This window comes from Meriones unguiculatus, chromosome 2 (genome assembly GCF_030254825.1).
Source record: "Meriones unguiculatus strain TT.TT164.6M chromosome 2, Bangor_MerUng_6.1, whole genome shotgun sequence".
Taxonomy (NCBI): Eukaryota; Metazoa; Chordata; class Mammalia; order Rodentia; family Muridae; genus Meriones; species Meriones unguiculatus.
Window position 1 is genome coordinate 145,463,573 of NC_083350.1, and position 15,599 is coordinate 145,479,171.

Below are 15,599 nucleotides of genomic sequence, written 5' to 3' on the forward strand. Positions count from 1 at the left end.
TAGTTAGGTGGATCTTTTGCCCTCCCTTTTTAGTAGTATGCCAGATTTTTTTACAAAGGAGAATGCCTAAAGTTGGGCTTTGAACAAGACATTGTGTTTGCCTGACACGCCAGTGGGGAATATCATTCTGACCAGAGAAGTGTGTGAATTTGTGAGCTTGGTTCTTACATGCAGTGGGAGCTTCAGCAGAAGAAAAGAAAAGGAGCTGCAGATTGGGACTTGATTAGAAAACAATAAATGTATGTTTTCCATGAAATTGATTACTTTAAGCAGTAATACATATAAAGGGGAGGGGCTGAGACTTCTGGCTTGCTTAACTGTGTGAGCATTTATTAAATGACTCATGTATATCATGGCTGAACAGAAGACTGAATGTGGATTCTGCCATTCCTTGCAGTCTACAGTCTGTTGGAAAAGATCCAAATTAAACATGCAAATATAATGAAGACAACCAAGTAGCTCTGATGTCAGTAGAGATTGGGAGTAGTGTTAACCACATGTACTACTCTGCTAGATTTAGGGGAACAGAGAAATGACTAGAATAAAGTTAAGTTTTCTTAGAAACAGACCAAAACTGTTAACAAGTATTTCCCTTTCCCCTGTTGTGAGGTTTTCTCCGAGAATAGTGGTGGGTGAATCATTGCAGTTTTGGTTGAGGATTGAAGGCCTGGCTGCTCTTCTGTCCTAGAGGAGTGCACACCCTGTATTCACATGTGCTTTTTCATGTTCAGTGAACCCAAGTCAGTGAGTCCTGATTCTTTTGCTGCTTTGGTTTGATTTGGTTTGGTTTTTCAAGATGGGGTCTCCGTATGTATCCCCAGCTGCCATAAATTCACAGCAATCTTACTGACTCGGCCTCCTGAGTACTGGGATTATAGATATAATGACACCATTCTTGGTTTCAGAGTGTCTTTTTTTAATACTTTGAACTATGAACTACGTAAGTATTTCTATACTGATTAAATTAAATTTGAATGTTTGATAAAATCCAAACTTGAAAGTGTTAAATTTTAAAACTTATGAAACAGAAAAGGAGCCTATAACTGGCACTGAGCTTCACAAGAAATACTTGCCAATGTTTTGAACTCTTTATGTGCAAGTAAGAAAGATTTGTTTTGTAAGAAACATGTTTTCTTTAGTGGCCATATAAGCCATGGAGGATGCCATGTAGAACCTTAGAAATGGGGTCTTAGAGGCTCATTTTAAAGGTCATCTGGCTCTTGTAGAAAACACTTGCTTAACATGCAGAAGGCCCTTGGTTCTGTCCCTGTACTATAAAATACACACATATATAATCATACATGCATACACATACAAAAGGTTGTAATGATTCTGTAATTCCTTATCTAGCACCAGAAGCAGAATTCAGTGACTCCTTCAAAATGTTGACAAAATTGAGAACTTTGCATATCTGAGTATTTGAAGAGCCTGTCAGGCTTACATTGCCCCCTCTGGTTAGAGCCCCGTTATTCTAATACATAAAGAAACCAAGGCTATTAGAGAAGTATAGACTTGCTCAAAAACGTGAATGAGTTCTCAGAAAATACAGGTAGGAGCTGGGGAGATGGCTTTGCCTTGTTCTGAATCCAGAAACCCAAGTAAATGCTGGGCTGTTGTGATAGCTATCTTGTCACTCCATCCTTTCATAGAATCATGAAACCCCCAGGGCAAGCTGGCCAGCAAGACTAACCATATCAGCAAGATCTGGGTTTGAGTGAAAGACCTTTCATCAATGATTATGATGCCAGAACACTTAAGATGATTCCCGATCTTAACCTCGGCCTACACTCACACCCACACACCTGTAAAAATTCAAATGTAATTGCAAAATGGAAAAAAAAGAGAGTAGCTCGCCCAGTGATTTTTTTTTTTAATACTGTTTGGATGAAGATGCTACAGTATCTCAGGTGACTCTACAGTTGGGAGGGTTCTTCATCAAGTGCCATGCTGATTTCAGAGAGCACTCATCACTCTGAACATACCTACCCTCGTATTCCAGAACAGTGCTTAAAAAAAAAAAAAGTTCTAAAAAGGGTGTTAACTAATTCATAGTTCTACAGGAAGGAAGGTTTTTTTTCCTGTCTTTAAAGAATGACTTTCACCAACAAGATCAGACCAGAAAGGCCTCTCTGGCTCCTCCAGGCCCAGCTGATTTGACATGCAATCAGCCTGCACTGCCCTGGAGTAGCCTCAGCAGAACAGGGCACAGGTGCGTGTTCTGGGTGATCCAACACCTAGCCAATGTTTTTGCTCTGTATACTTTGCTGTACTGTTCTTTTAAGCATTAGAAAGGAAATTTAAACTACCGAGGAATCTAATTGTATTTACAGGGAAAAATAAAAAGTTAAAAAAAAAAAAAAACCCAACCTATTTACAGCTATTTCCCCAACAACTAAACACTGTCCAAGCTGATATTTGTGCAATGGGGAAAGACTTGCTTATCTTTGTTTCTCGTTGTTGTTTGGTTGGGGTTTTTTTTAATAATTCGTTTAATTTTATTTTCTGTGCATTGTTACAGAGGTATTAGAATGCCTGGACTTGGAGTTACAGATAGTTGTGAGCTGCTATGTGGGTGCTGGGAATTGAACCTGGATCCTTTGGAAGAGCAGGCAGTACTCTTAACCACTGAGACAATCCTTTAATACAAATTTAATACAAATACAAATCCTTTAATACAAATTCCACAGAAACAATCCTTTAATACAAATTTTATCATGTCATATTTTTGATTCTAAGCTTCAACAATAGAATACATTCTACAGTATGTTTGTTTCTCTCTGACCTTTGTTTCCCCAGCCCCCCCTGTTTTGTCTTGTTTTGTTTGGCTGGTTTTGTTTTGTTTAAGTTTACACCTGTGACTCCAGCTCCAGGAGTTCTGACTCCCTCTTTTGACCTCCTTGGGTAACTGCACTTTCACCTTGACTTTAACTGTTCATACCCACACAGAGACAGACACATAACTAAAAATTAAATCCTTTAAAAAGAAACACAAACCTTTAAGTTTTTTCTGCCCATTGTTTTGCAAGTATACTTAACTAAATACTCCCGTTAGTGCTAACTAGATTGTTTTATTGGCACTAGCATAAGACAGGCTGTCACTGACCCACAGACGTTAGCAAACTCCAAGCGTAATTAGCACTACGGGTTCATTGAAAATGAAGAAGTGTCTACCCTGTTTGCTCTTCTGAATGAGGGCTGAGCATCTTCCAGCCAAGGACCAGGCATCTTTAGCTTCTTTAGGACTATAGATTTTAGTATGTTTATCCTATATTATATGTCTAATATCCACTTATAAATGAGTATATACTATGTATGTCTTTCTCCTTTTGGGTTACCTTTCTCAGGATGATCTTTTCTAGTTCCATCCATCTGCCTGCAAATTTCATGATTTCATGAGAAGAGAGGGAACAGGACAGAAGCCTACCCACAGAGGGCCTCTGAAAGACTCTTGCCTACAGGGTATCGAAGCAGATGTTAAGACTCATAGCTAAACTCTGGGCAGAGTACAGAGAATCTTATGGAAGAAGGGGAAATAGAAAGACCTGGAGGGGACAGGAGCTCTACAAGGAGACCAACAGAGCCAAAAAACCTGAGCCCAGGGTCCTGCAGAGACTGATAATTAGACCAAGGACCATGCATGGACAGGACCTAGACCCCCCAGCTCAGATGTAATCATAGGCAGCTCAGTCTCCTAGTGTGGGAACAGAGGCTCTCTCGGACATGAACTCAGTGACTGGCTCTTTGATCACCTTCTCCTGGGGGGTGCAGGCTTGCCAGGCACAGAGGAAGCGACCTGATAGGCTAGGGTCAATTAGAAGAGGAGGAGGACCTCCCCTTTCGGTGGACCAGGGGAGGTGTCCCCTGTGTGCACCTGTGTTCAAATTAGCCTTGAGTTTGAAATGTTAGCAGTTCAACTGAAAACAACATCCTGTTAGGGCTTCTTGACTGAATTTGTGTTTTGCTTGTCGATTTGGGGAAATTTTAAGGTCCTTAGTTCTTCAGATTTTTTTGTTGTTGTTGTTCCAAATTTTCTTTCTTTTTCTTCTAGAACTCTGATTGTGACATAGTGGACTTTTTTATATTTTTCCACAGAAACAATCCTTTAATACAAATTTTATCATGTCATTTTTTTGATTCTAAGCTTCAACAATAGAATACATTCTACAGTATGTTTGTTTCTCTCTGACCTTACTTCTTACCTCTTGTTTTCAATACTCACTGTGTTTAGGATCCACTGGATTTCTTTCTCTCCGCTATGTGCCACTTGCTTTCCTTGTACTTGATCTTCTCTTTACCTTGAATGTCCTTCCAACATCTCTTCATGTGGCTAACTTCTTTGGGTATTAGTATAAGTTACCTTTTGAGCAAAGCTTTTTTTGATTGCCTCATCTAAATGCTACTTCATTCTTTCAGAAGAAACACATCTGTTTCAGTGCCTTTATTGAGATGTCATAAGCCATAAAATTCACTCATTTAAAACCTCTTTATTGGTTCTTATTCATAAGTTTGCATAATTGTTACCACAGTTAGCTTTATACATGTATGTTTTATACATTTGTTCTTTTCCCTAATACCAAAGCTGTCTATAACATACTCAGTAAACTCCTGAGTAAGTAAATTTACTAGGTCTGGCATAACATAGGTTAGTAGCCTACAGTAAAATACCAAAAACATTCAATTGACTAAATTATCTGCAGACCTACACCTTTATCATAGCTGTGCTATTTTTAGGGCTCTCTAAACAGCAAGTAGCCAAGTCTGTATTTGTAAGAATTATTAAAGGAAGTTTAAAAATTTTTTTTATATAATAAGAACAAGTCATACATACATTTCTCTAAATGTTACCATTTTCTGCTTACCATGGCAGCTGTACAGAAAGCATTTTCCAGAACTACTGTTTTTCTATCTTCAGAAAGTCAAGTAGACACTATTTATACCCTGAAATGGATTATGCAGTGTCTAGTACTTGTCTTATTTGTTTATTGAGGATAATAGTTGTGTGATATTTCTGAAAAAGTAGGTGCTCTCTTTTTCTTAATGCATTTGATGTAAAGTGCCAGTTCTGAGCATAACTAAGCCTTCTTGTTCCATCTCCGTAGGCTTTGATGCGGCCTGGAAGAATTGACAGGATCATTTACGTGCCCTTACCAGATGCAGCAACAAGAAGGGAAATACTGAACCTGCAGTTCCACTCGATGCCTATCAGTAACGATGTTGACCTGGATGAACTCGTCCTCCAAACTGACACTTACTCAGGAGCAGAGGTAAGATAATTCCCCAAAAGTAGATGTATCTCAGAGGTAAAACACATGTTTAGCATGCAAAGGGCCCTGGGTTCAATCCCCACTCCCCATACTCACCATACACCCCCAAAAGAAAAAAGATTGGGCTGGAAAGGAAGCAGTGATCATTGTCATTAAGCAAAAGAAGCTGCTAAATCACATTACACTTTACCTGACCTCTGTTGAATCTCATTTTTTCTTTTAACCTGGTTCTGGTGATTTTTCAGACTATTCTTGAATATGCCATATAACACAGTAGGAGGAACACTGAACTGGAAGAAGCTGACTCCATTAGCCTCTCTTCAGTTTCTTGCTAGTCAACAAACATATTTTATACTGAACTTTTGTTAAACTACCAATTAAAGTAGAATTGACTTTGCAAAGAGACAGTATTACTGTCTTTTATTATTTAAAATAAAAATTTAAAATTGTGGACAATTTTAATTTTTCCCATCTACTTTAATCACAAAGATGATCTCAAAAAGAGCAGCAAAAGGAACTATCTGCCCTTAACCATAGAGATGAACTCTTAGCAATAACTTCAAGACTCTTAAATGTCCTAAGATCACTTTTATGTATACATTTCCCCTCTCCTTGGAGAATCTTCCTCTTAGCCTATTTTTGTTACAAAATAAAATTCTTTGAAATAATTGTGTAACTTTTCTACATGCACTACCACCACCACCCGTAGTACTGGGACTTGAGCCCAGGTCCTCATGCGTGCTAGGCAACGACTTTACCTCTGAACCACATTCCCAGACTCATATATATATATATATATATATATATATATATATATTTCTTAATGAAAAGTATATGCACAGAATTAGTTTCAGAATACCACTGAAGTGGATTTTACTGGCAATTTAATATTATAAATAAATTATATATTCTTTTGATTGTGCATTGCTAGTAGGCATTGGCTCCATACTTTTTTATCTACTGTTTTCATCCAACTATTGTAAAAACTAGAGAGATAATAAGCACATACTCTCAGACAAATTTCCATAGAATTGGCTTCAGTGTCTCATGTAGTCATAGCAAATACCAACCACCTAAGTGTCAAAACTACTTATTGCTTTGTCTTACAAGCTGTGGAAAGCAACTTAGGAAGCAGTTGGAGTGCACTGACCTGAGTCCCAGCTGAAGTGAAAGTCTTTATGTCTTCTCTTTGGGATGGTCATAAAGTCTGAGTGAGCATGTAGTTAATATGACAGAGGACTCAAGTTTCTAAAATGGGCTTTTGATGTAAGTGTAGGGCCTGGCATTGAGTATGTAACATGTCAAGTTAGAAGAAGCTATAAATGACTCATTTGAACAAAATGGAAGAGTAGTTAGGTAGCAAGGTGTTAACGTGCCTTTCATATTGAATTTATTCATGGTAGTCACACTATAGTACAAAAGAGAAATAAAAGTTTGTGAGATCTAATCTGGCTAGAGGGAAAAAACTCATTTGGTGCCAGCAGTTACACCAGCTAGCAAGTTCTCATAAAGTACAGATCTTATTCTTTCTAAAAATGTAAGCACTTATGATCAGTTTTTATATCCAATTTTGTACAAATTGCCACAGAAAAACAATAATAAAATCTGTATTTCCTGATATATATTATGATGTCCCTCATACTCAGGCTTTGGGAGGCCACTCTGACCTCATTTAGTGTATTGTTGCAACTTCTTAGGAATAGGAACTTCTCCAAGCTGTTAGCTCTGAGGTGTCCATTTTGGAGGAGACAATCTTCTCCCAGAATAGGATATTTGGTGGGGTTGGAAGGATGGATGGATAGATGGGTGGACAGATGGTTGGCTGCTTGGTTGCTTGGTTGATTTAAATAGTTAAGCAGTTCACAAACATATTTAAAAAGAAATGTTTAAATTTTAATACTGACAAGCAGGAAATTTAACAGTCAAACTTAAATTTAGACAAAAATGTAAGATCTCATCTTTTTTTTCTCTCTCTCTCTTTTTGTCTGTCTTTTCATCAGAGTGACAACAGTGCTACAGTGTTTGAAGGCCAAAATTAGGTTTGATTTTTTTTTTATAGTTAAAATGAATTTAAGATGATAACCTCAGTCATCTGATACTGCAGACTTAGTACTTTGTAAACTCTGTTTTGAGTAACTGATTCTCTCACTAGGGTAAGGCCAAATCCTTCAGTACAGAATGTGTTTACAAATGCTTGATAACGTGGGAGGGCAAAAGAAAAGATTTAACTTACACCTGGGAAAAAGTAGACTTCCAATTGTCTTGTCAATAGGAGCTGCTCAATGAAATGTGAACTTTCATAAGATTATTTTTTACTGTATAGTATCAGCCACATGAGAGATGAGAAAATCCTAACACTGAAGTTGCATTTTAGAAAATGTCTTAAGTATTATTAACATTTCTTTTCATGTCTAATTAAAACAGTATAGCTGTGGTTGAGGTGGTTCTCTTACTTATAATGACTGGAATTAGTTGAGGTTACTTTCAAATAAGTGTCTTCATTTTACCCAGTCAATGCCATTCTTTGAAAGCCTTGTCTTGAAGTAGAGCCTGTAACTCATGAGACATTCGATTTTCCCTCCTGGAGAGGACATACAAACTAAAGCCTACTTTAAGCTCCAGGAGCATCCTAGAGGAAGTGCTAGCACAGTGGATCTCAACCCATAGGGGACCAGGCTCACCTAAGATTATCAGAAGACAAAGAAATTTACATTATGATTCATAAAAGAAGGAAAATTAAAGTTATGACATAGTAATGAAGATAATTTCAAGGTTGGGGTCACCCCAACATGAGGAACAGTATTAAAGAGTCACAGCATGAGGAAGGGCGAGAGCCACTGCGCTGCAGTCTCTTCCCCTTTGTCCCTGAGAGCCACTGTTCTGCTTTTTCCTCCCTGAGTTTGCTGTAGGATAGCAGGAAGAAATTAGGGTTGAGGGGGAATTCGCTGTCTGAGTTTCTGTCTCCAGCTTCTGGGTTCCTCTGGGTGGGTGTATTGTTTGACTTCTGGCTGCCTTCTGGCTAATGGGACAAATGTTGCCATAATCAGATGGAAATGGCTCGGAAGGGAGTGAGGTCTGATTTTGTAATGGCTGTTTTTTGTTTGGGTTTTTACTTTTGTTTTAAGTTGTTTTATAGCAGGTAATCATTCTTTAATCAAATTATTTTGGTTAGTTTTAGGAAACATTTTTCTCTGAATGTAGACTGTAGCTGGCCTCATTGCTATTTGTGATAAGTGATGATTTCCTGTTTTGGACATACTGCTAGCACAGGCCAAAAGCCACTGACTCTGTGTGGTATTTGCGTTGAATCCTCTCTCTCTCTCTCTCTCTCTCTCTCTCTCTCTCTCTCTCTCTCTCTGCAGTTTATTCACTTTATCCCAACTGTAGCCCTCTTCCTGGTCCCCTCCCATTCCCACTGTTCCTCCCTCTTCTCCATCAATGCCTCTCCCCTAGTCCACTGATGGGGGGGTCCTCCTTCTCTTCCGTCTGACCCTAGCCTATCAGGTCTCATCAGGAGTGGCTACATTGTCTTCCTCTGTAGCCTAGTAAGGCTGCAACCCCCCTCAGGGGGAGGTGATCAAAGAGCCAGCCACTGAGTTCATGTCAGAGACAGTCCCTGCTCCCCTTACTAGGGAACCCACTTGGACACTGAGCTGCCATAGGCTACATCTCTACAGGGATTCTAGGTTATCTCCATGAATGGTCCTTGGTTGGAGTATCAGTCTCAGAAATGGGTTGAATTCTTATTTGCATTTAAATGTCACCTACTTTCCAGTGATTATCTCAGTAATAGGCATTTGTAAAAATGGCTCCGCAAGTTGAATGCCTTTTCTTAAAGTTTGTCAGCTTGACTGATGGTGAAACATCATGAACTTTGGTAGAAGCCACAAACCATATTTCCAATCTTGAGTTTTTATTATTTATTTTGCTTATTTATTATAGGGCTTTTGTCTTTGAGACAGGATCTTGCTATATAGCTCTGGTTGGGCTGACCTGGATGGAACTCAGTACATAGCCCAGGCTAGCTCCAGAACATAATAATTCTCCTATCTCTGCCTCTCTGCTTCTGCCTCCCAGTGTTTGAGTTGCAGCATCACACTGGGTTTGCCTTGATCATTCCTAGGCTGAAGCTAGCACTAAGCTGTAGTTACTCTGTAGGTTTCTGAGCTCCAGTTGTCCATGCATACCATAGGTTTACTGTTGTTCTATGGGGTGCCCAGCTGTTACAGTCAGCAGGTAAGGTAGACTTGTGTTGGTTGGGCATTTTTTTTCAACCTTATCACATGTGATACTATCATGAGTCAAGGAGCATCTGTATTTTCGAGAGTCAGGGATCAGCTATTCGTTTTGTAAATTCTATAGACAGTGTTTACCAAGATTTACAGATTGAGCTTCTCTCAGAGTTAAGATGGCAAGATGGCTTGTGAAAGTTTGAATGTTGCATGTCAGTTGACCTTTAATAGAACCCTGTCCCAGTAGGTGTCAAGATGGCTAACTCTTTGTTAATCAGATAAAATTTTAATGTGGTTGAAATTGTTTTGCAGGTTAAATGTGAAAAACAAATATAAAAGCACCAAGAAGCAATCCTGGCACTTAGTAGAGGGCTTCTTTTTGCTTATTCTGCTGCTTCTCAGTTTGGTATTTTGTATTAACCACTACAATGTCAAACAGTGTTGCTACTAAGTGATAATACATTTTGTGTTGACATAATAACTAGATAAACTTTCCTGAAAACAGAATAATTATTTCTATTATTTACTTTATAAAGTTGTTGAGCTTTAACTTCATATAAACCTAGGCTGTTTTTCTCTGTTTCAACATTTAAATGACATGTCTTATCTAAAATTCTGTTTTGTAGTTTATGCCTCCTGCCATGGGTCTAGTAAAAGTTCTTAGAATCTCCATACCTACTTGACAGGGGTGGGGTGATATCCTCCAGAGGGCCTCATTAACTCAAGAGAGGTCTGTTCACCATGGATGAGCTATGGCAGCTACTAAAAGGAGAGCCTTGAACTGTCTCACTAATGTTCCTGTTGACATCTCTCCCATTGAGTGAAAATAAGAACAATTAACTGCCAGTCAGAATGTCTGTACTCACCCTATCAAAATCTCCTCCGGTACACTGCTTACCACAGTTAAGTCAGAACCTACGTCTGAGTCTCTTATATACATTTACTGTTCATCTGACTAGTCTGCCTAACAACACATCTAAGATCGAAACATGAATTGAGCATCAGGACAGGAAAGCTTTGGGTGTCTGAGGTTCTCCACTTATATAGTAGAAAATATCTGACTGCTGGGCCCATCCGTCTCTACAGTGTGCAAAGCACATCACTGCAACAAGCCTCAGCCCTCTGTATCTTCTCCCATCCATGACAAAAGAGCCCTGTGAAGATCCATTGCCAAAACCAATTAGCCTTCCATTCACATTTGAGATCTGTAATGCCTCTCTGTTCTTCCTGGAGCTTTTATCCTGAAGTCTAACACCTGAATTTTAGTGTTCTTGTTTTGTTTTGTTTTGTTTTGTTTTTGTTTAGCCTTCTAACACCACGATGCTTCAAAGTATCATGAGTACCTACCCAGGGTGACCTTTCCTCCAAGCTCCTGTACGCCTGTTTCTGTCTGACTTTTTACTTAGTTCATTGTTCACAGCCTTAGGATGAGCTGCTACCTCTTCTCCCCTGGACTTTCTAGGACAGAGGCTACATCTGCACCTCTTGGAGTCCCCAGAGTATGCACAAGTGATTCTATCTCATTTTCCAACCAAAAATATTGGTTTCACTAAAATGGCAGTCTGTGATTTTTTTTTCTTTTCTTACACATTATCTGAATACCCTTATTCTATGTAAGTAATCGGACATCTAAAGAACCCAAGCTAAGCAAAAGCAACTAAGTTGTCAGATCCTAGCAAGCAACAAACTCAATACCAGAAACTAGATCTTGCCTTCCTTCTGAAAGACTCATGACCTCTTCGTGCCTTGGCCTCTCCAAACATTGAATGAAGTTTTACCTATTCCTGTAATAACAATTTGACAAACTAAATATATATGAAATGGATTCACTGTATACTATATGAAATTACATGTTTCTCTTTATAGTGATTGTCTTTACCTTTTTTATCTTTCCCCCTCCCCCAAAAAAGTACAACCTATTTGAAGTGGAGAATCTATGAAGTTTTAATTCATTTACTTCATTTCCCAATTATTGTGAATACTGTTTACAGTTTAGAGAGAAAGGAATATTAAAAACTAAATTCATGCTTATATGGCCAGATCCTGTGATGTACACAGGAGGAAAGAAAGAGAACTCAGAAGCCAGGAATGAAAGGGACAGTTGGTGCCCAGTGGAATCTGAGTCCTACTGTCAGTTTCTAGGGTTTCCTTAAGTACAGTGATTCTGGCAGAACAAAGGCAGGAGTGTATGAAAGTATAGTGTGAGCTACAGTCCAAGTTGAACACAGTGGAAGAAAGAATTATATGCAAGGAGTAGAGGATGAGGCAGAAAAAGTAGGTCAGACTTAGAAGTGAGCTTAGATGTAGTCTGCCTGGTGGAGGGTCTTGGGGAAATATAGTGAGTATTGTTACTGAGTTTGTGTTACTCGTAGACTGGTGGCACAGCTAGCTAGCTGCCTAAGCATCTCTGCGTAAATGTGGGGTTCCTTTATCCTGCTTGGTGACAGCTTTCTGGTAAAGCTTAGGCTTATCACGTAGCACACTTGGTGTATGTCAGTTCTTTTCGCTCCATAGCTGACACCTCTGTGTAAGCACAACCTTCATGTGTAGGAAAACCTATGTATGTCCTTTTTGTCTTGTTCACCTTTGTGTGGGGATGGAAAGAACTGTATTAGCGCTACAAAGCTGCTGTGAGATACACAGTACCTTCATGGATTGGCAGGTTATTAGTCAAGTTGGTCATGTATAAAACATGAACGTTGTAACTTCTAGGGCAAAAACTTTATGTGCAGCCTTGATGTAAAAGAATTACAGAAGGACCCTTTAGAGCAGGAAGCCAGCACTGCAGTGTACTACTTGCATGCTGAAGGTGGGTATGTCAGCCTGACTTTTAGCTAACTCACTGTCCTCTCCTCACCCTTCCCTCATACTTTATGGTGTACATGTTAGGCGAACAAACTTAATAAAAACTAAAACCTATCTTAGCTGTTAATTATAGTATGAGTTTTACCAAATCATTTTTCTAAGGCTCACTTCTCATCTTTTAATAAGGGAGAGTAGGATGTGGTCTTCTGTAGTGTTGAAAATATGACTGCTTGTTATAGATTGTCATTCTTATATAGGAATTCTTTAGGAGTTTGACTGAAGGGTGTTTGTCATGCCTGTGCCTATCTTAAATTGCTGTTGGAAACCAGTGCTCTAAATTCTTGTGTGGCTTATAGATCCCCATCAAGGTACTAGAGGAGTGAGAACCTTAAGAGATATTGCTCTATACTTAGACATCAATGAAAGTCATCTTAAGAAACTTAAGCACTTTAGCATTGAGAAGAAATGACGATCTCACCTGCCCCCGGTCTATTTTTTCATGTGGTTTTTGTTCATTTTCTGTCCTGAATTCTTTGGTGCTGCTGTGTTTGGGCATTCTTCAGTGCCTGCTGGTCAGGTTCATAGTTGTGGTTTGGAAGATACTGATGTAAACCACGTAGTAAAATGAAAATATGCAGTAGCTAACTTTTTCCTTAAAGCATCTTATATACATTGATGTTCTGCCTGCTTGTCTATATGTTTGAGAATATCAGATCCCTGGAACTGGAGTTACAGACAGTTGCGAGCTGCCATGTGAGTGCTAGGAATTAAACCGCTGAGCCATTTCTCCAGGCCCTATAACTTTGTTTTTAAATAACAAATTGCAGTATATGCCCAGTTCTCAGAGACTTCCTGTGTTTCTATACTTCAGTTCTTACTTAATATGGAGAGAACACGCCAGTTAAACTTCCTAAGGCTTTGTTAGATATTGATTGTTTATATCACAGCAAGTCACCTGTCAGAACACATTGTGCTGCCATACCTGTATTACAGACTGCTTGGTAGGTGTTTAAACTGCCGTCATCTTTCGAGACGCGTTTGTCAGAAAAGCAATGAATATAGAGTGGGCAGCAAACTTAAGTCAGTATTTTATAACCAAATATAGAAACCCTTCTGTAGGAAAATCTGTCCCAGCAACAAGTTAGTCAGGGCCTACTTGGTAGGGCCTACTGGTACCTCAAGGCTTGTATCCAAGGTAAACCTGTATCTATGGAAGATTAAACATGTGGTAATGATGATTTAGCTTTGTAATACTCACACTTGCTTATTTTGTGCCAAAGTTTCTGTTTATTCAGTCTGTTTCTTCATAATTCTTGAACAAATCATGTGCTTCTTTATCTTCAGAGGAATTATAAAATTTGAGAATTCTTTCAACTTGAGTTGTTAGTTGACTTGCTCCTTTTTGTTTCTCCCTTTGTATCACCTGTATCCTGCTATTTCAAGCCTTCTCTACCCACCATTGTCCCTTTATAGTCTCCTGCTATCTGTGGGGTTGCTCCATGTTCTATACTCACATCTGAGCGTTTGGATCTAGGAACTGTAGATTAAAAAAAAAAATATTTTGCATTTGTCTTTTTGGATCTGGGTTGCCTCACTTGGGATATTTTCTAGGTCTGTACAGCTGAATAATATTTCATAGTACATATGTGCTATATGTTCATTATCCATTCATTTGTTGAAGGATATTTCGTAGCTGTTGTAAATAGAACAGCAATGAACTTGGATAAGCAAGTATCTGTAGAATAAGCTATGGAGTCCTTTGAACAAATGCCAAAAAAGTGGTATAGCTGAGTCATGGTAGATTTACTTTTAGCTTTTGAGGATTCTTCATACTGAATTACATAATGGCTTTATCAGTTTCTGTTCCCAACAGTGGGAGTTGGGGATCAATTATGATTCCCCTTTCCCCACAGCCTCATCAACATTTGTTGTCAGTTGTTTTGTTGAGCTTAGCAATTCTGACAGGAGTGAGATGAAATGCCAGAGTTGTTTTAATTGGCATTCCCCTGATTATTAAAGATGGTGGACACTATGAGACATTTCTTAATTAACAATTTTTTATCTCTTCTAAGAACTCCGTTTTTTGAGTTCTTTGTATATGCTAGATATTAATTCTCTATTAGGTATGTAGCTGAAAAAGATTCTCTCCCATTCTGTGAGTTGTTTCTTCACATAGTTATTTCCTTAGCTATACAAAAGCTTTTTAGTTTTATGAGGTCCTACTTGTTGGCCTTAATTCCTGGGCAAATGAAGTTCTATTCAGAAAGTAATTTCCTATACCTGTATCTTATAAACTTATGTTTTCTTATAACAGTTTTAGTGTTTCAAGGTATTTGATACATTTGTATCTAATTTCTATGAGATGTGATAAGTATGGGTATAATTTATAATTTCAGTAATTCTGAATGTCAGAACCCAATTTTCTGAACCGTTTGTTAAAATGTTCTCCAATGCATATAATTTTTATTACTATCACTCTGTAGTACATCTTGAAATCAGTTATGATGATACTGCCGGACATTTTTTTATTGTTCAGGATGATTCTGGGGTTTTTGTGTTTTCCTATTAAGATGAGAATTGTCTTTTTAAGATCTGTAAAAAATTGTGTAAGAGTTTTGATGGGGATTTCATTGAATCTGTAGAATATTTTTGATAGGATGGCCATTTTTATTATTTTAATCCTACCCATCCATGAGCATGATGGGTCTTTTATCTTTTAATATCTTCTATAATTTTTTTCTTCAAAGACTTAAAGATTTTATCATACAAGTCTTTCAATTGCTTGCCTAAGGTTACCCAAAATAGTTTATATTATTTGAAGTTATTGTGAAAGGTGGTGTTTCCCTGGTTTCTTTCTCAGTCCCTTTGTCATTTGTAAATAAAAGAGCTGCTAATTTTCTTGTTAATCTTGTATTCAGCCATTTTGCTCAAAGTGGCTTGAGGAGTTTTCTAATGGAATTTTTAGGATGACTTTATGTATAATATCATCTCCAAATAATAAAACTTTGACTTCTTCCTTTCCAAATTGTGTCTCTTTGATCTCCGTTAGTTGTCATTGCTCTGATTAAAACTTCAAGTGCTATATTGAATGAATATGGGGAGAATGGATGAACCTGATATTAGTGAAATTGCTTTGACTTTCTCTCCATTTGGCTATAGACTTGCTCTAAATTGCTTTTAGTATGTTTAGGAATGTTCCTTTTATCACTACTCTCTCCAGGACTTTTACCATGAAGGGGTGTTAAATTTTTGTCAGTCTTTTTTGGCATTGAATGAGATGATTGTGTGTTGGGTTTTG

The 15,599-nt window shown here is 38.2% G+C and overlaps 1 protein-coding gene across 3 annotated transcripts in view; it reads left to right on the plus strand.

Annotated features, from left to right (window-relative positions):
- Nucleotides 1-15,599, plus strand: part of Afg2a (AFG2 AAA ATPase homolog A) — a 163,416-nt gene that overhangs the window by 118,817 nt on the left and 29,000 nt on the right. For 2 of the 3 annotated variants that reach the window (XM_021632304.2, XM_060378251.1), the window contains exon 15: nucleotides 5,100-5,264. In XM_021632304.2, the coding sequence (XP_021487979.1) occupies nucleotides 5,100-5,264 (165 nt within the window). Of the gene's footprint in view, nucleotides 1-5,099; nucleotides 5,265-7,264; nucleotides 7,304-15,599 lie in introns of all 3 variants that reach the window. The other variant, XM_060378252.1, reaches the window with a different exon arrangement.